This window comes from Gymnoscopelus microlampas (genome assembly GCF_963454915.1).
Source record: "Gymnoscopelus microlampas genome assembly, chromosome: 21".
In the NCBI taxonomy this organism is placed as follows: domain Eukaryota; kingdom Metazoa; phylum Chordata; class Actinopteri; order Myctophiformes; family Myctophidae; genus Gymnoscopelus; species Gymnoscopelus microlampas.
Window position 1 is genome coordinate 41,729,660 of NC_139958.1, and position 25,738 is coordinate 41,755,397.

The 25,738-nt window shown below is 42.9% G+C and overlaps 1 protein-coding gene across 1 annotated transcript in view; it reads right to left on the bottom strand.

Moving 5' to 3' along the window:
* Positions 1-25,738, bottom strand: part of LOC311038014 (alpha-2-macroglobulin-like) — a gene marked incomplete at both ends in the record, with an annotated part of 67,829 nt that overhangs the window by 15,409 nt on the left and 26,682 nt on the right. Inside the window, 9 exons of the mRNA XM_084047310.1 lie at positions 516-600; positions 1,750-1,926; positions 2,729-2,824; positions 3,511-3,562; positions 10,303-10,424; positions 11,205-11,331; positions 11,492-11,720; positions 12,368-12,503; positions 15,025-15,112. Coding sequence (XP_083903436.1) covers positions 516-600; positions 1,750-1,926; positions 2,729-2,824; positions 3,511-3,562; positions 10,303-10,424; positions 11,205-11,331; positions 11,492-11,720; positions 12,368-12,503; positions 15,025-15,112 — 1,112 coding nt within the window. The remainder of the gene's footprint in view (positions 1-515; positions 601-1,749; positions 1,927-2,728; positions 2,825-3,510; positions 3,563-10,302; positions 10,425-11,204; positions 11,332-11,491; positions 11,721-12,367; positions 12,504-15,024; positions 15,113-25,738) is intronic.

Below are 25,738 nucleotides of genomic sequence, written 5' to 3' on the forward strand. Positions count from 1 at the left end.
TGTCAATACAAATAAAAGGGCTGGCTACTGCTGCACAGTGCTGTAGCCTGGTGGCCAGAAAAGGTCATTGTCATTGTATGTTTCCACAGATAGATTTAATATAAATGGGGCAGGACATAACATTTGTAACGTATATTTAATTGGATGCACAATTCCCCAGGGCTCTGTACTAGGTCTGCTCCTTTTCCCCCCTCTACACCAGTGGTTCTCAAAGTGGGATCCAGGGACCCTCATGGTGCCTTGAGGGGGTCCCAAATGGACCCTCACAGGTCTTATGGGGGTCCTTGAAATTAAAAAAGTTTGAGAACACTGGTCTACACAAAATATTAAGCATTCACGCACGCGCGCGCACACACACACACACACACACACACACACACACACACACACACACACACACACACACACACACACACACACACACACACACACACACACACACACACACACACACACAAAGACCTGCGCTAGTTATTTATAATGTTTTATAGTCATATAGGCTAACATATCCTCACCATGTGTTCCCTTCTCCATTTCCTCCAAAGTTCCACGTGGTGTAGGAACCATCTCTGTACCTGAAGTATTGTAGCCTCTGGAAGCCTGTGTTTTCATTAACCTCTCATGGTTATTTTAAAGTCATGACAAATACACAGTGGTGAAGTACGTGAAGTATCAATACTGCCAGTGGTGGAAAAAGTGAAGATGGACAAAAAAACACATTTTTGACTTAAGTAAAAGTATCAATACTGCAATGTAGATATACTCTGTTACAAGTAGAAGTCCCGTATTAAAAAAGTATTTGAGTAAAAGTACAAAATGATTGGTATCAAAATGTACTTAAAGTACAAAAGTAAATAATCAATTTAAGGCCGAAAATAAGGCCGAAATGTATATAGGGCTGGGTAATGTATGTTTTGTATTAATAATCAAATCTTCAAAGTAACTAGTAACTAAAGTTTTCAAATAATTGTAGTGGAGTATAAGTACAATATTTGCCTCTGAGATGTAGTGGAGTAGAAGTAAAAGTACGGAAAATGTTAAATACTCCAGTAAAGTAAACATTCCTCAAATTTGTACTTGAGTAAAGTACTTGAGTAAATGTATTTAGTTACTTCACACCTGCAATGCAGAAACTGTTACAAGTAAAGGTCCGGTATGAAAAGCATAACCGGGGACAGATATTCCAAGACCTTTGGTGTTTTCTTATTTAAAAAATGGCTTCATTTGTCGCTGTTGTTAAAAGAAAAAATGTTTTTGTTTTGACTATTATTGTTCTGTTTTTTTATTTCATTTTTTATGTATTAATTATGTGTTTGTCAGTGGGTATGTATCTGCTGTACACCTGTTTCTCAAATAAATAAATAAAAAGTCTGGTAATCAAAATTTACTTGAGAGAAAGTACAAAAGTGTTGGCATCAAAATATACTTAAGGTACCTAAAGTTTTCAAATAATTGTAGTGAAGTAAAAAGTACAATATTTGCCTCTGAGATGTATTAGTAGTGGAGTAAGTAAAAGTATTGAAAATTGGAAATACTCCAGTAAAAGTACCTCAAAATTATACTGTTCTTGAGTACATGTACTTAATAGTTACGTTCCACCACTGGAAACAAAAAAGAAGAAAAAAACACATTGTGGGTGAGTCGCAGGTGTGTTGGAGGGTGATAAACGATAAAATACAGTCTCCCTAATGTTGAAGGTGGACTGCTCATTCTCTGGAAGCATGTCGATGAGAACGTTTTTTCACTCGCCTCTCTTCAGGAACTGAGTGACCTTGTTCTTGATGGTCGGTGTCAGCTGGTTGGTGTTATTCAGGTACTCCAGGATGTAGATGTTGGGAGCCAAGCGCGCCATGCTCTGTTCCCCACAGCCGTACGGCATCCTGAGCAGTCCACTCAGGTTCAGCATGACGCGACCTAGGATGTCTCCTGTTGTTAGAGAGAGACAGAGGTGGAGAGTAACTAAGTGCATGTACTCAAGTACTGTACTTAACACATTCGGTGCCAGAATTTTATAATAACAGATTACGTTCGGTGCCAGAAATCTCACCGTTGAGCTGCGCGGCGCTGTTTAAGCTGTATAGACTCCAAGACGAGCAATCCATGTGAAACAAAGCATGAGTGCATTTTGCACGAAGGTCCTGGCTAACGCCTGGAACGATAACATCTTTACCGCGGGTCACAATGGCGCAGCGATCGCGCATACAAAATGAGTCGTTTTCCCCAATGTAAAAAGTTTCGGAGTTATAGGGGTTTTAGAGAAGGAGATAGAAGGGAAGCGGATAGGGAGCCATGTTTTTGGCACGGTGATCTATAAGGCCCTTCTTTCTCAGTGATTCCAGAGCTGCTCCAGCCCCTCCCGTGTGGAAAAAAACAAAAAAAACAAAAAGACTGAAAACACAGTTCAGACCGTGTTTGGCACCTGATGTGTTAAGTGCAATTTTGAGGTATTTGAGGTATATATTTCCAATACTTTTACTTCTAATCACCTACATCTCAGAGGCACATATTGTACTTTTACTCCACTGCAATTATTTGAAAACTTTAGTTACTACTACTTACTTGGTGAAACATACATTAATTAACCACTTCAGCCATGGCTATTTGAACGCGTCGTAAATCTGCTATTTTCACAGGAGTTTTTTACATTTTGAAAAATGTGAAATGGGATATTGTATTGTGCATAATGACTTTTAGTAAACAGCGTAAAAAGGCTAAATGGTCTCTTTACCCAGGACGGATACAGAAGAACGGACAGATCCCCAAATCACAAAATCATGGACACAATCAAGGAGTTGCAGCTTGACTTCCTTTGTCAAGGTCTCTCCTAGACAGACAGACAGAGAGAGAGAGAGAGAGAGAGAGAGAATGAGCACAGAATAACAGAGACGAGAAACCATGGAGCTGGAGTTCCATGTTGAAAAGACTTGAGCACCACCTCAAAGTGGTGTAAAGTAAATAAGTACATTTACTCAAGTACTGTACTTGAGTACAATTTTGAGGTCTTTTTTTGTTTTACTTTATTTGAGTACGTCCAACTTTCTGTACTTTTAATTATACTCCACTACATTTCACAGGGAAATATTGTACTTCTACTCCACTACAATTATTTGAAAACTTGAGTTACTAGTTACTTTGTAGATTTGGATTATTATTACAAAACATACATTACCCACTTCAGCTCTGTATACATTTCCGCCATTTGAAAATAGCCGATCTACAGTAGTCTACAAGCTCACAATGTGTCGCAATGTGACGCATTATGAGCTTGTAGATCGGCTATTTTCAAAAGATTTGTATACATTTGAGCACTTGTGAAATGGGACATTCTGCATACTAAGCACGTTCTAGTTTTGATGCCAATACTTTCGTACTTTTATTCAAGTAAATTTTGAATCCCAGACTTTTGCTTGTAACAGAGTATTTCTACATTGCAGTATTGATACTCTTACTTAAGTAAAAAATGTGAGTACTTTTTCCACCACTGCCACTTAAACTACAATTCACACTTACCTTTTGGACACAGCAGCCAACTGTCGGTCTCAACCTTCTCTGTTCCCTCTGCCTGAAAAGGAAGAACATTCTTTCAATCCATGTATTGCCAAATATGTTTACATACACACATGAGTTCGCTGAATTGTTCTCTAGTTTCCAGTGGTGGAAAGTAACTAAGTATGTATGCTCATGTACTGTACTTAAGTACAAGTTTGAGGTATTTGTGAGTATTTCCCATTTTCAATACTTGGCCTTGCTTCTACTCCATTACATCTCAGAGGCAAATATTGTTATTTTTACTCCACCACAATTGTTTGAAAACTTTTGTGACGAGGTCGAAACGGAGGTTTTCTTAATTTTTCCCATTTCTTTCATTGATGCTTAATGTATGCATATTTCTCACTAACCATCATCTTCAATCATTTCTGTACAACATTTTGCACTGCATATTCTATGTATGATTTCTTGTTTTAACCTGAGTCACATTCCGCTGCCCCTGATGACTGAACAATTGCAGCTGTGTAATGACCGAGCCCGAAGAGCAACCTACTCAGCGCCAGGTGTAAAAGCCTGGCCTGTCAGTAAGTACCGATCCATGCAACGTTTATCCCTGTAAAACCACCAACTGTGAAACGCGCATGTACTTTACCAATGCACAGTGAACTGGTCAGAGTTTCTATAATTGCAGAAGGAGAGAAAGAAGAAAAGAAGACAAAGACGACTGGCCTAAATCCTCTTCCCTATACCCCCATATATGGACACGCAACAATTTCCCCCGAAACAGACCGTGTTGAGAATCCCAAGGCACTTTATTGGCACAGCACTTTACTTATGAAGTATTTGTTGCACAGAACCCCTGCTAATTGAAGCCCTGTTGACCCAGCCCTGCGTAATTTGACAACTTTATAATTTATTTTATAGTTGTTGTGTAAATTGTTTTGTTGTGTTTTAGTTAGGTTTTATTAGTATAGTGGTTATTTTTGATTGTTTTTACGGCACAGATGCCATTGTAATAGGGACAATAAATGATTACTTACGTTTTGATACATTTGAATCCGTGTCCAGTTTCTCCTGGGTATTTTCTGAAGTTGTGTTCTCAAAACCAAAGTATTGAAACTTACCAGTAACTCGAACCTGTGAAAGCCTGAAAGGAAGTTAAAGTGTATGCAAAGGGGACTTTCCTCTCTAACAAAAGTGGCGTAGTCGACAAACAAACAGTATTCAGATCGGACTCACAATAATTACGCACCCAGCACTTTGTTGTGCATTGATATTTTATTGTTGTGAGTTTGATGTTGAATTATTTATTAAAGGACAAATAGAGTGTGCAATATCTCAAGATAATTGCAAGTCAAATGTGATACAATTACGGCCTTGTTCACATATTTGGCATAGCGTGGCAGGACTGGTTGAGAACACACAGAAAATACCCTTGAGAGAAACTGTACTGTTATTTTGCTGTTTTTGTTTTTTGTGGAACGGATTTAAAAAAAGGATGATGCCGGTGTAACCAGGTGCACCATGGTTGCCCAAGTTCGGGGGTACAGAGGGTGAGGTTAAATATAAGGAATGGAAAGAACAGATCAAAGGATTATTAAGTACCCAGGAATTAACAGAAGCTAAGAAAGTTGTTGTTGTAATCAGAACACTCACTGACAAAGCTAAACGGCAAATTAGTGTGGTTGACGAGGAGGAACGTGACACAGTGGCAAAAATCTTTGAATATTTGGACACTTTATATAAAGAAACTGTTTCTGCTGCAGAAGTACGCTCTAAGTTCTAGAGAGCTATGCTGCTGGCTGCGGCGATATGACCCAGACAACGCCCCCTCCGATGCCGTCCTCCGGGACCAGCTGCTCATGGGGTTGTCTGAGGGTCCGCTGGGCCAGGCCCTAAGAATCTACACCAGACGACATCCGGATAAAGATGTCACTGCATTACGCAAAGAGGCCATTTTGTTAGATGCGGAACATGGAGGAATGAGAACCACTGAAATAACGTACCACGCTGTTAATCCTGTTTCTGTCCCCAAACCCTCACAGGATCCTGCATGGAAAGAAAAGTTAAAGGAAATCATGGAAGATGTCAAAAAACAAATGCAGGGGTTCATGAAGGAACTCATGAGGGAGATCCGACTGTTACTCCAACTGGCCGCCACAGACGTGCGACCGCAAGGGCCGCTTCCACCTGAGCACCGGTATGTGCCACCCCAGTGGGATGAGGGAGGTGGGCCCATGTGTGACCAGTGTAGGGAAGCCGGGTCATATAGCCAGGGTTTGCAGAGCCGACCGAGCACCGTTACATTAGAATGCCCTGTCGCCGAGGTCCGTAACGCAGGTGCTGAGCATTCAATTATAGAATCAAGAGCTGTGGAGGTGACCCCGTCCGCTAGAGAGGAAGGGTGGGCTGGGACTGAATGGCAGGAGGCACAGAACAGGGACCAGGCCATTCAGGTAGTGATAAGGTGTGTGGAGCAGAGAGAGCCCCCTACCATGATGGAGAGGAGGAGTGGGCCCCGGGAGGCTCAACAGCTAGTTCGGCAGTGGACGAAGTTACAGATGAAGAACAATGTACTGTATCGGAAAGTAACTGATCAATATACCCAAGAAGAGTATTCCCAGCTTGTCTGTCCAGGATCCAGGAGAGAGGAGGTATGGAGACGGCTGCACGTATCCGCTGCACACGCGGGGATGGATTGGACGTTGGCGCAGCTCCTGCGCCGCTTTTACTGGCCTGGCATGGAGAGGCGGGTACATGGTTTCCAGGTGGGGTGTGTCGACTGCAGGCCGCAGGTAGAGAGAGTAGGGCTGGAGGTGCAGCCTTCACCAACCCGGATGGGAGAGGTGGCGGCGCAGTGTCAGCGGGTCTATGACCGCTGGGCCGGTACACCACCGTTGTTACCAGGGGAACGAGGATGGTTACGGGAAAGGAACAGACAGGGGCAAGGAAAGCTGGGACAGCCCCGTTCAGGTATCGGGATATGTGAGTTCAGTCGCAGGGACTGCTAACGTTAAAGTGGGGGGGGGGTATGTGACGAGGTCGAAACGGAGGTTTTCTTAATTTTTCCCATTTCTTTTATTGATGCTTAAAGGAGCTAAACCATGAATTTAAAAAATAATAATAATATTTGATATATTGTTTATGTCCCTCAAAGGTTTTTCAAAAGGTTTGAGCCTAAATCAAGCCTCAGATATACTCATTCCAACTAACTTCTCTCTGGCTTATAAAGCACTTTCACCTGCAATACCACATTGTCCTGTTTGGCACGGGGCGCTATTGAGCCAGTTTGTATGCATGTTATGTCCTGGTTCTGTGTGGAAAAAGTAAAAAAAAAAAAAAAATATTTTTTTTTTTTTGGTTAGAACTGAAAAACGGGAGGAATTGTTCCCAGACGTGACGTAGGGTGGGGAAACAAATCTGACAGACTGTTTTCAGACCAATTTACATAAAAACCACAGATAGCCTATGAAAGCCTGCATGCTCGAAGTCGGGTATTTGTTGGAACAGAAGAGAGGTGGGGGAGACCAAAAACACACAAAAATGAAGAAAAAGTTGAAATTCATGGTGTAGACCCTTTAATGTATGTATATTTCTCACTAACCATCATCTTAAATCATTTCTGTACAACATTTTGCACTGCATCTTCTATGTATGATTTCTTGTTTTAACCTGAGTCACATTCCACTGCCCCTGATGACTGAACAATTGCAGCTGTGTAATGACCGAGCCCGAAGAGCAACCAGTGAGAGCGGAGCTGGGCGGAGCCTCCGTGGTATCGGGCTCATTTGAGGAGAGACAGGGGAAGAGAGAACATACACACAGAGGAGGTGTGCAGGGGCCAGGTGTGAATGAACCACCGGAGCTAGAGTGTGTATACTGTAGGAAGAGCAGAAGGCTTGTGCGAGCCAAGTGTGACGGATCCACTGGAGCAGCACCCAAAAGAAGAAGCAGAGCCCCAGAGAGACAGAGGTGTCAGACGGAGAGAGACAGCAGAGGAGGAGGTTGTATGAGAGCCGGGAATAAAGTGAGGAAAACTTGAGTGAGTTACGCCAGCCACCAAGTAGTTGGAAGCCGAGGTGTACCTTTCTATGAGCAAAGAGGGAAAAGCGATCAAACCGAAGGGGAGGAAGAGAGCGAGACCAGACCATAAAAGAGGACCATACGAAACGAGATCAGACCATAAAAGGAGCGCTGAGACGGAGAGTGGCGATAACGTTGCATACGCAACCTACTCAGCGCCAGGTGTAAAAGCCTGGCCTGTCAGTAAGTACCGATCCATGCAACGTTTATCCCTGTAAAACCACCAACTGTGAAACGCGCATGTACTTTACCAATGCACAGTGAACTGGTCAGAGTTTCTATCATTGCAGAAGGAGAGAAAAAAGAAAAAAAGACAAAGACGACTGGCCTAAATCCTCTTCCCTATACCCCCATATATGGACACGCAACAATTCCCCCGAAACAGACCGTGTTGAGAATCCCAAGGCACTTTACTTATGAAGTATTTGTTGCACAGAACCCCTTCTAATTGAAGCCCTGTTGACCCAGCCCTGCGTAATTTGCACAACTTTATAATTTATTTTATAGTTGTTGTGTAAATTGTTTTGTTGTGTTTTAGTTAGGTTTTATTAGTATAGTGATTATTTTTGATTGTTTTTACGGCACAGATGCCATTGTAATAGGGACAATAAATGATTACTTACCTTTTGATACATTTGAATCCGTGTCCAGTTTCTCCTGGGTATTTTCTGAAGTTGTGTTGTCAAAACCAAAGTATTGAAACTTACCAGTAACTCGAACCTGTGAAAGCCTGAAAGGAAGTTAAAGTGTATGCAAAGGGGACTTTCCTCTCTAACAAAAGTGGCGTTGTCGACAAACAAACAGTATTCAGATCGGACTCACAATAATTACGCACCCAGCACTTTGATATTTTATTGTTGTGAGTTTGATGTTGAATTATTTATTAAAGGACAAATAGAGTGTGCAATATCTCAAGATAATTGCAAGTCAAATGTGATACAATTACGGCCTTGTTCACACTTTAGTTACTAGTTACTGTCTTACTTAGATTCTGATTCTGAATACGAAACATACATTAACCACTTCAGCCCTATATATATATACTTCAGCTATATGAAAATAGCTGATCTACAAGCTCACAATGCATTGTGAGCTCGTATATCGGCTATTTTGAAAACTTCTGAAATGGGACATTCTGCACAATGAGTACTTTTACTTTTGTACTTTAAGTATATTCTGATGCCAATACTTTTTTGCTTTTACTCAAGTACATTTTGAATACCGGACTTTTACTTGTAACAGAGAATTTATAAACTGTAGTACTGATACTTTTATTTAAATAACACATGTGAGTACTTCTTCGACCACTGCAGTCCCTGTATCAGCTAAATTTGTTTACACATGCACATGAGTTGACTGAATTGCCCTCTAGTTATTTTGATCTCACTAAATCATAGTAATCGCTCTCTGTAATGGCCTGTCTGAATGTCCAGCTGCAGCATTGTTACAGAATAAGTACACACCTGCATGCACTGAATACCAACTAACCAAATCAAAAATAAAATGTAATTATTCTCAAATTAAAGATAGGGTAAGTGATTCTCTCTTTAAAATAAGTGTTAAATATCTCTATATTCTGATGATAGTTATATAGTCATTGCTAGAGTGTTTGTTCAGTAACAGGCGTCTCCATGTCTCTCCAGCACTTTATTAAACAAACTCAGTCAGGATACAGATTAAACAAGTGAAATTGGAAGTGATGACACAAAGAAATGAGCAGACACATTTTAAACTGGAACACTATAAAAATGAAGCTGATAAACTGGTACTCTCTCCTGATTGGCTGAAAAGTTGTCACCTACTGTACCTGAAAATGCAGTTTTTTTAAAGAGCTGGAAAGCTAGGGGGACCCCTGTTACTCTACAGAATGATTACTATGCGAATATTACTATGCAAATTAAATTATACAACAGGTAGTTCCGACCAAGCAATCTGATTGGTTGAAATAGCTTTCTAGCCGCGCTTCAAACCAGCATCATAGCACAAGCCTAATCACATTAATAAATCACTCCGCACTGTGCACCGAGCGGAGTTCACTGAGTGGAATCAGCTGTGCTGATGAGACGCTGCCTCAGAGCGCTGCTACAGGGACTATTTAATGTCTCAGTCAAATAAACTCTTCTCTTTACAGGGAAACGGCTAATAGCGAAACATTTTTATTATGAATTGCCCCACAATATGAATACATTTGGATGTGTTTTGTTGGTAACTGTTGTATAATCGCAATATTACACTCGAGGGTGTGCTTTACCTACATTATTGGCACTTCAGTGATGCTCGCGGAATTCGGCTGCGCCTCGTTCCTGACCGCATCACCGGTAAAGCACACCCTCTCGTGTAATATTGCTTAAGTCAAACAAAGACAAAAGTTTACTTTCTGTAAACTGTCTTTTAAAAGTAAAAGACATTTAAAGCTGCAATCTGTAACGTTGTGCGTAGGATTTGAACCCGGGAGCCTGCGTTTTTACAGTTACGATATAGTGGAAATGTGGTTCTGGGTAGAGGATTAATTGTGATTTGACCTACTGTACATGCAATAACACTCGTCAAAGTGAACAGAATGTACATTTCTCAATAGAAGAACGTATAGACCAACAACCAGCTTGTGTTAGTAATGGAAGGGAGCAGGTCATTATTGACAAATAAACCTCAACAGGGTGATGAGACACAAACTAAAAGCTAACAATGTGTAACCGATATCAGAACGTTCAGAACTCTGATGCCTAGTACCTTGACTATCAGAGAGCGTGTGATGCCATCGATGCGACCTCTCTCTGGAACACTGACCGTCTGGCCGCCACACGATGCGTGGGAGGTCACTGCCTCAGCACTCACAGACACATTGACAACACCTACACACATCAACAGAGGAAGAAATAAGACCCGACGAATTAACCCATTAAGAACGGGAAAAGCATCTGTCATTTTAGATTTTAAACCACTTTAACCATTATCTTATACTTTGGCTGTTCACAAATAGCAGATCTACAAGCTCATAGCGCGGCACGGAGTGCCGCGCTATAAGCGTGTAGATCTGCTATTTTTTGCAAATATTTGAATATATTTTTAAAGTGAACATTTTCTTTGCTTCAGGGGATTCTACAAATGTCTTCTAAATCCTAACAGTTTTTTCATGTCCCCCAAAATGATATGTAGGCCACGGACTCCCCATCTCAAAATATGTTGTTCAAGGACCCCCCCAGAAGCAAAGATTTGAGTTAAAAAATGTCGCTTTCAAAAATATATACATTCAAAGATTTGCACACATTTTCATGATTTTTAAAAAAATAGCCAAAGTATAAAATAATAGGTTCCGGTTTTAATGGGTTAACTGATTTTAATGCAATTATATATTTTTTTGTTTCGCTTTTTACCCATGTTTCTTTAGTCCTTATGCCAATGAATTCCTCCCCACACACATTTCTGTGTTGTCACTGCAGTTGTATCCTACTGACTCACCTACCAGTGAGGAGCCCCCCACCGGGAGGACGTAGAGCCTCAGTCCTCAGTCAGATGGTGGTCAGGCACTTTACCACTGTGGCACCCGAGCGATTATTTTGATGCTATAATTAACTCATTTTGTCCCCATGAACCCCTCTTTGATAACCACTGAGGCGGACTTCCCGTCTCACCTAGGACAGAGACGTCCATAGTCCAGTGGAAGGTCTTGCGTCCATTGGCACAGAGACAGGAGGAGTACTCTTCATCCTGGGCGGGTGTGAGTGTGTAATCTGACGACGGCCTCGGAGTCACACTCACCTGAGGAAGAGAGACAACACTGGTTGGACGGAATGAAGGAAAACATACAGCCTGATGATGATGGACTGTTGAACTGCATGCCACCTCTAGAGGGATTGTAGATAAATAGACAGACAGACAGACAGACAGACAGACAGACAGACAGACAGACAGAGTATACCATGATGCAGCTAGACTGGTAGTTGAAGACGGTGGCCTTCAGGACAAAGCTCTCTCCTCTGATGATGGAGTACGGCAGGCTGAGATCCAGGAAGAAGGGCTTGAACGCTCTGAGCTCCTTGGGAGGAGCCAGACCGAAACCACTGCTTGGAGACAGACAGAAAGCCTCCGTCTCCCATGTGGTGATGGTGTCTGGCACAGTGAGGGCCATGGCCTCTACTCCCGAGTCCCTGGATGACGGTGGTGTAAAGTAATTTTACTCAAGTACTCAAGTTAAGCATTTTGAGGTATTTTATTTCCAGTTTTCAGTACTTTCTACTTTCTATCTCAGCGACACACATTGTACTTTTACTCCACTACAATTATTTGAAAACTTTAGTTACTAGTTACTTTGCAGATACAAATTATTATATTATAAAACATACATTAACCACTTTAGCCCTATTTCATACCTAGGCTATTTGAAAATAGCCATGTGACGCGTTGTGAGCTTGTAGATCTGCTATTCTCAAACATTTCAGTACTTTTACTTTTGGTACTTAAGTATATTTTGATGCCAACACTTTTTTACTTTTACTCAAGTAAGATTTTGAACACAGGCCTTTTACTTGTAACAGAGTATTCCTATATTGTGGTATTGCTGCTTTTACTAAATTATCTGAGTATTTCTTCCACCACTGCTGGATGGAACAATGATGGACATAACACAAAAAATGAAAAGTTCTTATCGCACATCCATTCCAGGCTGGCTTAATGGAATGGAAGTTCCTCTGAGGCAGTGATTCCCAACCTGTGGTTACAGCCTTAAACACTACTAATGCAAATTCACCTGCCTTCAACGGAGAAGAATTGTGATGTTGTAGCTCTGTGCACTCACCCTATCTCCACCAGCTCCCATAGCCATGTCTCTGGGAAGAAGGTGCGGATTGTTTGTATGGGTGGTGGAGGTGGAGGATCCTCATGTCTCACAGATGCACCTTGGTCATGGTCGAGAGGCGCCAAACTGCCAAACTCTATGATTCAAATAAGTGTTAATAACTCTATATTCTGATAGTACTCGTTGAGAGAGTGTTTCTTCAGTCTTTATTAAACAGAAAATGCTTTTTCAGGTCAGATATACATTTTATCCAATCAGGATAGAGCCCTCAAACAGGATACAGATTAAACAAGTGAATTTGGAAGTGATAACACAACGAAATGAGCAGACACAATTGTAACTGGAACACTATAAATCGCGGCCAATCGCTGTAAATTATCCTCTAGAACAGGGTTCTGAGACTTGAGATAAATCTTGTTTGATCCCCATTGGAGGGGATGTAAGTTCAGGTGTCATAATATTCAAGATGTTTATTTCATACAGAGTAGATACAATAAAAATTAAAGCTGCAAGCAGCGATGACCGGGCCCTCGACGTTCTGTCTACGATACAAGCCTGTATGGCAATCAGCTGAAAAGTTAGGCTAAACTGCTTAAGCAAATTCAGCCCGTCCCTATTGGCCGTCTAAGTGTACCTAGCAAATTTCATAGGTATTCAATACTGGGAACCAGAGTTATGGCTGTATAAAGCCCGGCCAATAGGAAGACAGAGGGGGAGGGGCCTCATAAATTACAGCTCGTCCCTATTGGTGGTCTTAGTCCACATACCAAAATTGTACTCGGTAGCATGCTGCGTACCGAAGTTATGGCTGTTTAAAGCCCAGCCAATAGGAATTGTAGATGGGCTTTTCTCACTTCCTGTTTGGTGTTGAAGTTTGACGCTTTGCCACGGTCACGCCGTTTTACGAAAACTCAAGCTTTTGATACATTTTCATCATTAAGGTCTTTTGTGTACGCTGAGCGAATTTGAGGCGGATCCGATAATCCTTCTAGGAGGAGTTCACTAAAGTAGGCTACAACCCGTGAAAATGGCGTGAAATGAACAAAAACGCCACTATCAATTCAAAATGGCCGACTTCCTGTTTGGTTTCGGTCATGGCTCCAAGAGACTTTTTCAGAAGTCGGGGCATGATACAGGTGTGTACCAATTTTTATACATGTAGGTGAAACCGTATTGTCGGGTTTGAAGCGCAAACTTTTGTAGGGGGCGCTATTGAGCCAATAGGCCACGCCCCTTTTTGAGACAATCTAAATACGTTCATTTTCGCCACTGGTAATGTGTGTGCGCAATGTTGCGTAACCTTTGGAGTACGTATTGTCCCTCAAAAACGCGATTCATTATCGGGACAATAATATTAATCATTGCAGTTTCAATAGGGCTTCGCACTACTGTGCAGTGCTCGGACCCTAACAATAATCATTGCAGTTTCAATAGGGCTTCGCAATACTGTGCAGTGATCGGGCCCTAATAAGTAGTGAAAAGTGTGTAGATTTATCATGATGGCAGCAGCATTAGTTAGAATGAAATACAAGGAACATCTAAGTAAATTTGTTCCAAACCAAGATGAAATAATAGATGAGATATATCTAAATATCTAGATCTATCTAATAGATAATAGATAGACTGATCTGCATTTGAGGTGGATCTCTGAATAAGTGAAAATAATTATGTACAGTCTAACAATAAATATAAAATGTACAGTGAATATATACATTTACATATACTGTAGTGTGTACATCTATCACCAGTGAATATAGATCTGCAATATTATATTTATAAGTCATGAATTAAGTACAGTCTCTGAAGGGTTATGCTTAACAGGCAGCTGTCAAAGTGTGCCAATGTAGGCCTACATAATAATACAATAGTACAAATAGGTTAGGTGATGGTGAGAAAAGCGATTACTTGGTCCATTTAGATGATTAAAACAATAGGGATCTTTTTTCACAGCATACAGTATGTGGGGATCGAACCCACGACCAGCCCCGACCTTTGGATCCTCACCAAGCATACCTAAAATTGACTAAGTCCCAATTTTCATTAATCTATCGTGTATACTCATAAAGTACTTGGATGAATCACTGGGGAGAAGCACAAAAAGACAGCCTGTTGCATTTTTAATCTTTTCCACGTTTGTTTTCTTTTTCTTTCTCTCTTTCTCCTCTTTTTTTCTCCTTCCCCCTTCTCCCCCCTCTCCCTTTCCATTTGTTCCCCCCTTCCCCCCCTTGGTAGGCGTATGTTCCCCAGCCCTGGCGCAGTCGGTATACACTGTCGCCTCACAGCTAGAAGGTCCTGGGTTCGAGGGATGCTGTGGGCGCTGGGGGCGTGTCTTCTCCTCCGCATCATCAGCGCCCATACCCTAGGTGGGGTTGTCGAAAGGGCCTACTCTGTGTGGAGTTTGCATGTTCTCCCCGTGTCTCCTAGGGTAGTTAATACCCTCACAAAAACATGTAGTAATCCTGGTCGCTATACCGCCTCCCCCATGACAGCCGGAACCCCCTGGGAGTCTTCTCTTGGGAGCCGTGCGAAACATTGCGGACCCCTTAGGAGCCCATATTGATATGTATATTATTGATATAGATCCACCGTCTTGCTCCCTCTGGCTTTTGTTTTTTGATAAAAAACTTGCTTGTTTCTGTTGCTTGTTTTACTCCAACCTGGTAATCCTCTGCAGTGTTGGAGCTGAGGATTGTTGGAGCCGACTCGGCAGTGCGAGTCGGCAGTGTTAGAGGCTGCATTTAGACGCTGGCGCGGGTAATAACGTATTGTTTGGGATGTGCATGGCACGAAAGTGATAACCATATTAGCGTGTGTTTATCGTGTGGTGGGATAGAGACATTACCAAAGCGAAAGCTAAAGCCAGAGCGGGGGTTAAAGCGAAGGGCTCGCGTCTGTTGTTGTTGTGGAGATGGAGAGATTTCAATGGCCGCCTCTTCGTTTTGCCTAGGCTGTGGCCGTGGGTGCTCGGGTGTGCTCACGGTAAACGGTGCTAAAGTGTTTCCCCATCCGGTGTGGTCGGTGATGTGGTGAGTTGAATTAATTATGCTCCAAGGAGGCAAATGGGTAGTGAGCAATGAAAAGTAGTCTAGGCCACCCGTAAATTCATCGCGCACGTTGTGGCGACATATGATATGTTGTTGTTGTGTTTATCCCGAAACAATGATATCAGTGTCAGTGTGGCGTCGGAAGCTCAGGGATTTTCCAAATGTGTAATAGATACTCTACCATAGAGATTGGACAAAAATATATTGAATTAATTAAACAAATGTAATAGTAAGTTGAGTAGGCCTATACTTGTCTGGGTCTTACTTATAGTATCTGCTGACAAGCAGAAGTAGAAGTAAAGGTAGTTATCCAAATAATTACTTGAATAAGCATGAAGAGGTATCTAGTGAAAAGACTGCTCAAGTTACTTCAAGCTACTCGACTTCATACATGTTCATTACAGTTACAGTATGTGACAGAGCCAATGCAAGCATCCAGGCTGTTTGGCTGTGAGAGAATGAAACAATCAGAATGGCCAGAATTGAAAAGAAAAGAAAAGAAAAGAAAAAACTGCCAAATGTAGCCAAATCATTAAATTTGGCCCTAATGTAAAGGAGTGAAAGTTAAAAAGTTGAAGAATCACAAAATGAGTAAAAGTGAAAAGTATTTTCATTGTAACTACTCTATGATTCATAATTAATTCAAAAACAAGCAAAAATAACTGAGAGAATGTTTGCTACCCACAGTCTGGAGCTATGTGGGTTGATTGATTGATTGATTGATTGATTGATTGATTGATTGATTGATTGATTGATTGATTGATTGATTGATTGGTTGAATATTTCATTAGACAGCAATGTAAAAAAACAGCACAAGAACAGTCAAACACTTTGTCTAAAAGGAACGAACCGGGGTGGCATAATCGGATCAGATTTGTTGCCATCTTCAGTCCCAGATCCTATAAAATAAACATGAATAAATGTCATGGTAAAGAAGTATCTATGCCAAAGTAACAATTCAAACAATAATAAAATGAAAAGAAATATTTATCCTCTTGACAATTTAAATCAAATGTGGCACAGCTACCGTAAAACATGCAAACGCACGCACGCACGCACGCACGCACCCACACGCACACGCACACGCACACACACACACACACACACACACACACACACACACACACACACACACACACACACAGACTGACAAACTGACCGAAATTCCCCAAAACAATTTGACAGTATGACATAGAAAGCTCCTTAATTGCAGTAAACCAATACTTATGTACTTGAAACTACTTGTAGTTTGAAAGGCATTGCTGTGTGCTACAAGTTTTCCAACAAGCCTTTTTTTGTTTCGTCTCGCTCCCCCTCGCCTCCACATCCTGCTGCTGTGGCCTCTCTGTACTCGTCAGCACCACCTTCACAGCACACTCTCAGCACACCTGCCTCCAGTTCCCAATCTCCTCACGTGCCCTGCGTTGGCATTGGCAATCACCCCCAGAGGCTATAAGAGCCTGGCCGGCATCTGGCTCAGTGCCAGAGCTTAACCTTTCCACTCGTATGGTAAAGTATAGCTTGCCTGACTAGTTTCCCCAGTTAGTAGAGCTCTTAGCCTGTTCACTTTACACAGTGGCAGCGCACACCTTCCTTGTGAATTTATCTGACCTTGCTTCTCCTCTCCTGTCCAGTTTCCCGGGATCCCGAGTTGAGTTGGAGCAGCCAGCGGAGCCTACACCCCTCTTCCCCCCGTTGTTGTTGAGCTTATAGGGCATCGCAGTTCCCGCCCACTTCCTGGTTCCACTGCAAAATGCTCAATGCATTTTCCCCATTGACTTTTCCAAAAATATTTATATCAATTCATTTAAGCCTAGAATCAAGCTATCCAGACTCCTGGTGAATCATGAGTCATGACCATAAAACGTTTGATTCTGTGAAAAAACTTTTTTGAAAACAGCAAAACAAAGGGTATTTATTAAATATAGTATATCATATAATTAAATATAAAATTAAAAAAATCACAGAAAAAAATGTTTAATGGTCATGATTCACCAGGAGCCTGGATAGCTTGATTCTAGGCTTAAATGAATTGATATAAATATTTTTGGAAAAGTCAATGGGAAAAATGCATTGAGTATTTTGCAGTGGAACCCGGAAGTGGCCGCAACTGCGATGCCCTATTGTCTACGCCAGGCCGAAAGGCATGGCGATAGAGTATGTTTTACCCAAGCCCCCAGAGTTGCTGAGAAACATTGAAGCCCCACCCCAGTGGCCAAAGCTGGAACTGCAGGCGGGGAGAAATAAATGCACGAGTAAAACATACCGAGATATATTTATATATATATAGATATAAATATGTAAACATATTATACATAAATACATATGCATTTACATATAAATAGGCATCTCGAGTGTATTTAATAAATATCTCGCGTTCAATCCTTGACACACGGGCTGCCGTAGAACGCAAAAAGGACACTAGTGCGCATGCTCATAACTATGGTGTGTCCAAAAACGACTCAATAATTCTACTTCCGGCAGGCTTCCGGGTGCTTCAAAACGCCAGTGAGCACATTCATTGAAATGAAAGCTGGGGGCGGGGCAATCCGCCCTCTAGTTATATTATACCTCTATGGTTTTACCCCCTGTCTGTCCGTCCGTGTGTCCGTCCGTGTGTCCATCTGTCTGTGACCAGCTAATCTCCGGCACCGTTGGCCGGCTCGCTGCAAAACTGTGCACACACACTCCCTGGATGCCAATTTAGAACCTCTGCCCCAAATGTTTCACATGGGCCTGTTATAGTGCCACCAGGAGGCCGATTTGTGCAAAACATTTTTTTGGATATTACTCCCACAGATTTTATCCAAACATCACGCAAATCGGTACACAGTATCTCTAGTCATGTGATCAACACGGATCGGTCCGATTTTCCATTTTCAATCCTGATTGGCTACGATTGGTTTCCAAAGTTTGCAGGATTGGTTTGTTTTGAACAAAATCCCTCAAATCATGAACGCAGCATGCGATCTCCGTGAAATTGTGCACGCACATTCCACTAGGCCAAGGAAGAAATGCCACTTAAAAACTTTCAAATCAGCCTCATGGTGGCGCTATAACAGGCCGATTCACGTTTTTACCTATAACTGGACCGATCTGTGTGAAACTTTGCACGCACACTCCCTAGAGGCCAAGGAACAACCTTTGCCCTGCATTTTTTGCTTCTGCCTTTTAGAGCACCACCAGGAGGCAGACTTTTGTTAAACACATTTTTGGCTCTTACTCCTTCAGATTCTGTCCATAAATCACGCAAATCGGTACACAGTATCTCTATAGTCATGTCATCAAGGCGGATGTGTCCGATATTTCATATTCCATCCTAATTAGCTAACATTGGCTTCCAAAGTTTGCAGGATAGCTCCGTTTTGAACAAAATGCCTCAAATCATGAATCATTGTGCGATCTCCGTGACATTTCGCACGCATATTCCCACTAGGCCGAGGAACAAATGCCACCCTTTTCACATTGGCCTGTTATATCGCCACCAGCAGGTCTAATTCAGCAATACACATTTTTGGAACAAAATCCCTCAAATCATGAATGCAGTGTCCGATTGCTGTGAAAGGCCTAAGATGAAATGGCACCCTTTTCACATTGGCCTATTATAGTGTCACCAGGAGGCCACAATAACCTACCTGACCTGCCGGAGACTTGTGCTCCGAGGAGCACTTTTTATAGTTAATAATAAACTCGCCTGAGTGGGCTTTAATCCTCTATTTTGCCTCCTCCTTGCTCCTTGCCTTTATAGGAGTAGTTCACCCCAAAAACGTATTTTCTATCAATTACACACCTTATGAAGCATTGAATTCATGGATTTTTTTCTTTGTTTTTGTTGCATTCCTAAGGCAATAATTTGATGACCGGCGGTGTCTCCGGTAGGAGACTCAAAGAGTCTCCTTTGAGTCTCCTACAGCAGTGGTTCTCAACCTTTTTACAACAAGTACCACCTCAGATTTTATCTGTCATTCCAAGTACCATTACCGCCAAACGTGCACGCGCGCGCAGCGCGCATGCATGTTTGGCATCGTGCGCGCGCGAAGCGCGCGTGCGATATTTTGCGCGCGCGCAGCGCGCGCGATTTTTTGGGCGGTTATTAGCGGTTATTGATGCTTTTTGGGCGGGTTTAGGATGGTTTTAGGGCAGTGTTTTTCAACCTTTATCATGCCAAGGACCCCTAAATTGATAAACATTCGGCCGTGGACCCCCATTTGAAAATGTTTTGTGCCAGGGACCCCCAGAAGCAAAGATATCAGTTCATTTTAGCTTTAAAAAAAAAAAAGATATGCAACACTTTTTCAAGGTTTTTCCAAAAATAGCAGATCTACAAGCTCATAGCGCGGTGCCTGCTATTTTTGAATAGCCAAAGCTAAGTGGTTAAAAATGATTGTGACGCTAACTCATGTCCAACTTGACCATACTGTACAATACCAAGTACATTTTCAAAAAGCCAAAGTTTAAATGGGGCTGAAGCGGTTTATGTATGTTTTGTCATAATAATTAAAATCCACAAAGTTACTAGTAGTAACTAAAGTTTTCAAATAATTGAGGTGGAGTAAAAGTATAATATTTGCCTCTGAGATGTATTGGAATAGAAATAAAAATATTGCAAATTGGAAATACTCCAGTCAAGTAAAATTACCTTAAAATTATACTCAAGTACAGTATTTGAGTACATGTACTTAGTTACTTTCCACCACTGTCAGCATTAGATAAGATGAATTACTCACCTTCTGAAAAGATGAAAGAAAACACACTTTTGTTCCATAGCCCCACATTGTCTTGGTTTCAGAGATCATGGTTGTAAATATGAACTTTTGCCACAAAGTCTTTATATTCCATAATGTCCCATGACCCACGTCCGTGTTATTGACATTTTGACGATGCACGTTAGTCAAGTGGAGCTGTGTTCCGTGAGCAGAAAGCTGTCAAGTGGCCTCCAGAAAATAAATCTGGTTTCCTTTCAAAACGATGTGCATTTCAGAATAAGAGGTTTTTAAAACTCTATCCTTGTGATGTTACAATTCAACACACGTTTTATTTTGAAATCATACTACTGGAAGTAGAAGTACCCAGGTAGCCTAGTTGAAACTACTTAACTTCACGCGAAAGCAGCTGTTTATGCGGAACGGGGGAGAAAAAAAAAAGTCAGACAAACAGTGGGGGGAAATCACGGATCTGTGAGAGTGTCCCGTCGTCCCGTTTGACTTTTTCTTAACGGAACGGCGTTCCGCCACCGAATCTTTTACCGGAACGCCGTTCCGGACCGTGCCGGCCCACTTTCACCCCTGCCCTTCACCGTGTTTGTTTTGATCGTGGCTACCAGTACCGGCGCATTCAAAGTAACAGCCAGGAAATGCGCTGTTCCCACGCTGACAAAGTGTTCAACAAAACCTTTTTTAAATTAAATTTGAGTGATATTATGGTAATGTTATTTCCATTCAAAGTAGTATTTCGATATTTTTATTATGTTTTCATATATATAATTTTTTTTTTTTTTTTTTCATTTTCCCCACACTTTTTTCGTTTTTGGGAAGATTCTTCCGCGTACCACCAGGGGGGGGCTCAAGTACCACCGGTGGTACGCGTACCACAGGTTGAGAACCACTGTCCTACAGGATACATTTGCATCTTTCGGCCGTTAATCAAATTATTGGCTCAGGAATACGACAAAAACTAAAAAATCACCATGAATTCAATGCTTCATAGGGTGTGTAATTGATAGAAAATAAGTATTTTTTGGGGGTGAATTACTCCTTTAAGGTGCTGTCTTTATTCTGCACTGTCAATAAGCTTGAATAAATGGTTGTCTTTTAATAATTTATCATTGTAATTTTTTTTTTTTAGAGAGAGATACCTTAAACACTTCGTAATCATCATCGATTCTGTCGCATCGTACTCCATCGTTAAGTACAAATGGTATATTTCCTCTCATGACTGGCAACAGGTTAAATATCTGTTTAAAGAAAAGAGCATAGCAACAAAAAAACTAAACATTAAATATAGCCACAAGCAGCAATTGAAGAGTCCTAGTATAATATGGTACTTTGTCCAAAACTGAGAAACCTAAGACTTAACAATAGTTATCATGAACTCAACAATGTGATTAGACAGTTTTACATACAGGATTTGAATCCATAAATTCTTTGCATTTCAGACCTATATGTGACAGGGTCAAAGCAGGGGGGTGAAACCAAATTGTAACATTTTTTATTGATGATGAAAAACCTGTATTACGCACTTAAAAACATCATTCTCTTAACTATATTTCTGCACTGCATGTTTTATGGTTGACAATGTATTTCCCCCCGGTCCCCGAGCCACTTGACATTGGACTCCCCTATAGGCTGTGTGACATTGGCCTTGTGACAGCGGACGGCCAATGTCCCCAGGTCACGCTGGTGGCAGAGCGAATGAGGGCGGAGTAGGGTGTGGCCCACCTTATTCAAAAGTGAGCGCGAGCCACTTGGACAGCAGAGAGACAGGCATACAGGGCAGTGTGGAAGTGACAGCCAGAAGGGACGGTTGTGCACAGGAGGAGCAGACATACCACGGAGCAGAGGTGGGGAATACAGTGATCGCGGCACGTACCAAGCCACCAGCAGCGGACGGTGAGCAGACGGCGCAGTAGCAGCAGAGACGGGGAGGACAGACAGACGAACCAAGGAACGGAGGAGAGGTCCAGTGGCGATAACGTTGCGCGCTTCACACCCTCAAAGCCAGACGTACAGTCTGGCGGGCGAGTAAGTGTCCTTCTATGCAACGTTACCTTTATAAACCCACGGTCCTAAACCTCATATGTGAAATATACCTGAACAGATGAACTGGTTCTAGTTTCTATGATTGCAGGCAATACGCACGAAGACAAGAAGAGACAGTGATTCCTGGCCTAAACCCCCGCTCCAGTTAAACCCCATATAAGGACATTCCCACCTTTTGCATTGAACCGTGATGAGTATATGACATATAGCAATTGAATTGGCACTTGGCACTTTACTGCTTCAGTAATAGTTGGCACTTTAACGCTAAATTCATTATTTATTTGCTATAGTTTGCACAAGCCCTGTCTGTTTTTAGTGTTTGGTGATTGTCTGTATTCCTGTATTTTAGTTAGTTAGTGGGCGCATTAGGAGGTTGAGGTTTTAGAATTAGTGTTATATTTTGTTTATGCTTTTCAATATTTTATGGCTTATAGACGCCACTGTATTAGCTTAATAAAATAGATTACCTTTTTATACAAACCTGTTTCCGTCCAGCTTTCTCCAAGGGATATGTGTTGAAGTGTTGTTCTCATTTAAAAGTATTGTACTTACCTGGGTAAACTCGAACCTGTGAATAGCCTAAGAAAGAGTGTTACAGAGGACCCTACCTCTTAAATAAAAAGGTGGCGTAGTCTTGCAGTACCTAACAAACAGTATTATTCTCACAGTAATTACGCACCCCGCACTTTACCGTGCAACTGATATTTTATTGTTGTGAGTTTAATGTGTATTGTTATTTATTTATTATTGAGACAAAGTAAAGAGTGTCAGCATTCTAAAAAGAAGTGGCAAGTTACATGTGACAACCTGGCCACCGTCACATATTTGGCGTAGCGCGGCAGGACTGGGTAGAGAACAACACAAAATCCCTAAGAGAAACTGTATTGAAATTTTGCTGTTTTGCTGCTTTTTGTTTTGTTTTGTTTGGTTGAATCAAGAAAGTAATGATGATGATGCCAGTGTATCCAGGGGCACCGTGGCTACCTAAGTTTTCGGGCATAGAAGGTGAGGAGAAATACAGGGAATGGAGAGAACAGATTAAAGGATTATTGGGCACTCAGGATTTAACAGAGGAGAAAAAAGTTGCTTTTGTAGTACAGACCCTTACTGAGGAAGCTAAGCGACAAATTAGTGTAATTGACAAGGAAGATCGCAATACAGTGGCCAAAGTCTTTAAATGTTTAGACACGTTGTATAAAACATCTGTTTCTGCTTCCCAAGCTCGTGCCTTGTTCTATGGCTGTGCGCAACGCGCAGGCGAAAGTGTGCAGGCTTATATTTTGAGGCTTAGAGAGTTGTTCTGCGGGCTGCGGCGGCTCGACCCAGACACCGCTCCCTCCGATGCCATTCTGCGAGAGCAGTTACTTGTAGGACTGTCTGAAGGCCCTCTGGGTCAAGCCTTAAGAATATATGCCCGTCGAAACCCCACAGAAGACTTCGCCGCCCTAAAAAATGAGGCCTTCCTACTAGACACTGAACATAGAAGAGAAGGGACTGCTGAAATCTTGTGCCATGCTGTTAAACCTGTCTCTATCCCAACACCCTCACAGGAATCTGAATGGAGAGAGAAACTGAAACAGGAGATTATGGAAGACGTCAAATCGCAAATGCAGGGGTTTACGCAGGAGCTCATGAAAGAGATCAGACCGCTCCTTCGACCCAACACCACCGATATACGACCTCGCGGTTCGCCTCCATCTGAACGACGCCGGGAGCCGTACCAACGCAACGAGTGGGATGAGGGAGGTAGGCCGATCTGTAGGAGCTGTAGGCAGTCTGGGCACATTGCTCGCTTTTGTAAATCTGACCCCAATCATTTAAACTAGTACGCCCTGTCGCCGAGGTCCGGGAGACAGGGGTGCAGCGCGCACTCGCCAGATCAAGGGCTAATGAAGTGTTTATTGGGGACTGTCCGACTATTGGGATCACTATGGGAGGAGTCCACTTAAGGGGGTTACTGGATACTGGGTCACAAGTCACATTAATGCAGCAAAGCTTATTTGAGGAAAAATTCTCACGCCTAACGTTGGGAAATGGGCCCCTTGTTTTTAAATTACGCGCCGCTAATGGTCTTGACTTACCGTACACTGGCTATGCCATATTGGACCTAGAGCTGGAGGGAATGAAGATCCCAGGGAGAGGAGTTGTAATCGTGAAAGATGAACATTGTACTCAACCGCTGATTATTGGGATGAATGTCGTGAACGCTGTATGGCATGCCCTCTTTAAATGGCCTGGGAGGCCTGTGTTTCCATGTCAGCAGGGAAGGACGCTGTGGAAGGACGCATTCGCCACCTGTAGGAGGGTGGAGGCAGTGACGAACGAAGATGGGTCCATCGGTTATGTGTGGCCGGTCGGCCGGCGGAAGATTCGAATCCCCGCGCAGAGTGAAGTGATGATCTGGGGCCGCGCTTGGAGAGGACCAAATGGAGCGGACTACGAGGCCTTGATGGAAGCCTTGCCGGATGGAAAAGATTTGGGAGTGGCCCGTGCCCTCGTCACGGTGCGCCACGGACGTGTTCCCATACGAGTGTGCAACCCACACGCATATAGTCTGGTCCTGGACCGCCACCAGAAGCTGGGGAGGCTGTACCCGGTGGAAGAAGCGGATGTCCGAGGCGGCAGGGACCTGAGCCTGTCCCTGGGGACCGACGGAGAGGTGGAAGTGGCCGTAATCAGTGTGGAAGATGATGGACCACTGAAGACCCTGCCCGAAGAGATGGAAGTGTTGACGGAGCGTGATGACCTGCCGGAGGCGCAGAAGAGAGAGTTACACGAGATGTTGTGTCGGTGGAAGAAGGTGTTCGCCATCCATGACGAGGATTTCGGACGGACGGACGTCGTGCAACACCAGATACCGACCGGAGACGCGGCACCCATACGAGAGCGACACCGGCCGTTGCCGCCCTCCATGTACCGGGAGATGAAGACCCTCCTGAATGAGATGCTGGAGAAGGGAGTCATCAAGGAGAGTTGCAGTCCGTGGGCGGCACCTATCGTACTGGTCAAGAAGAAAGATGGCAGCTGGAGGTTCTGCGTCGACTACAGGAAACTTAACGCCGTGACGCACAAGGACGCCTTCCCCCTACCCAGGATAGAAGAGACGCTCACCAGCCTGACGAAGGCGCAATGGTTCTCCACGTTAGACCTGGCCAGCGGGTATTGGCAAGTAGGAATGGATCCCCGGGACCGGGAGAAGACCGCCTTTACGACCCCGCTGGGCCTGTTCGAGTTTCAACGCATGCCGTTCGGGCTTTGTAATGCGCCCGCGACGTTCCAGAGGCTGATGCAGCAGTGTCTGAGTGGTCAGGTGACAGAATCCTTGCTGGTATATCTTGATGACATTATAGTATATTCACCTGACTTCTCCTCTCATCTACAGCACCTCGAGCTCGTCTTCCAACGCCTGTGGAGACATGGACTGAAGCTGCGGTTAGACAAATGCAAACTTCTGCGGAGGGAAGTGCAATTTCTGGGCCATGTCGTGGACAAAGAGGGAGTGCGGCCCGATCCGGAGAAAGTGGTGGCAGTGCGGGACTGGACACCACCCTCAACGGTCCGCGAGGTCC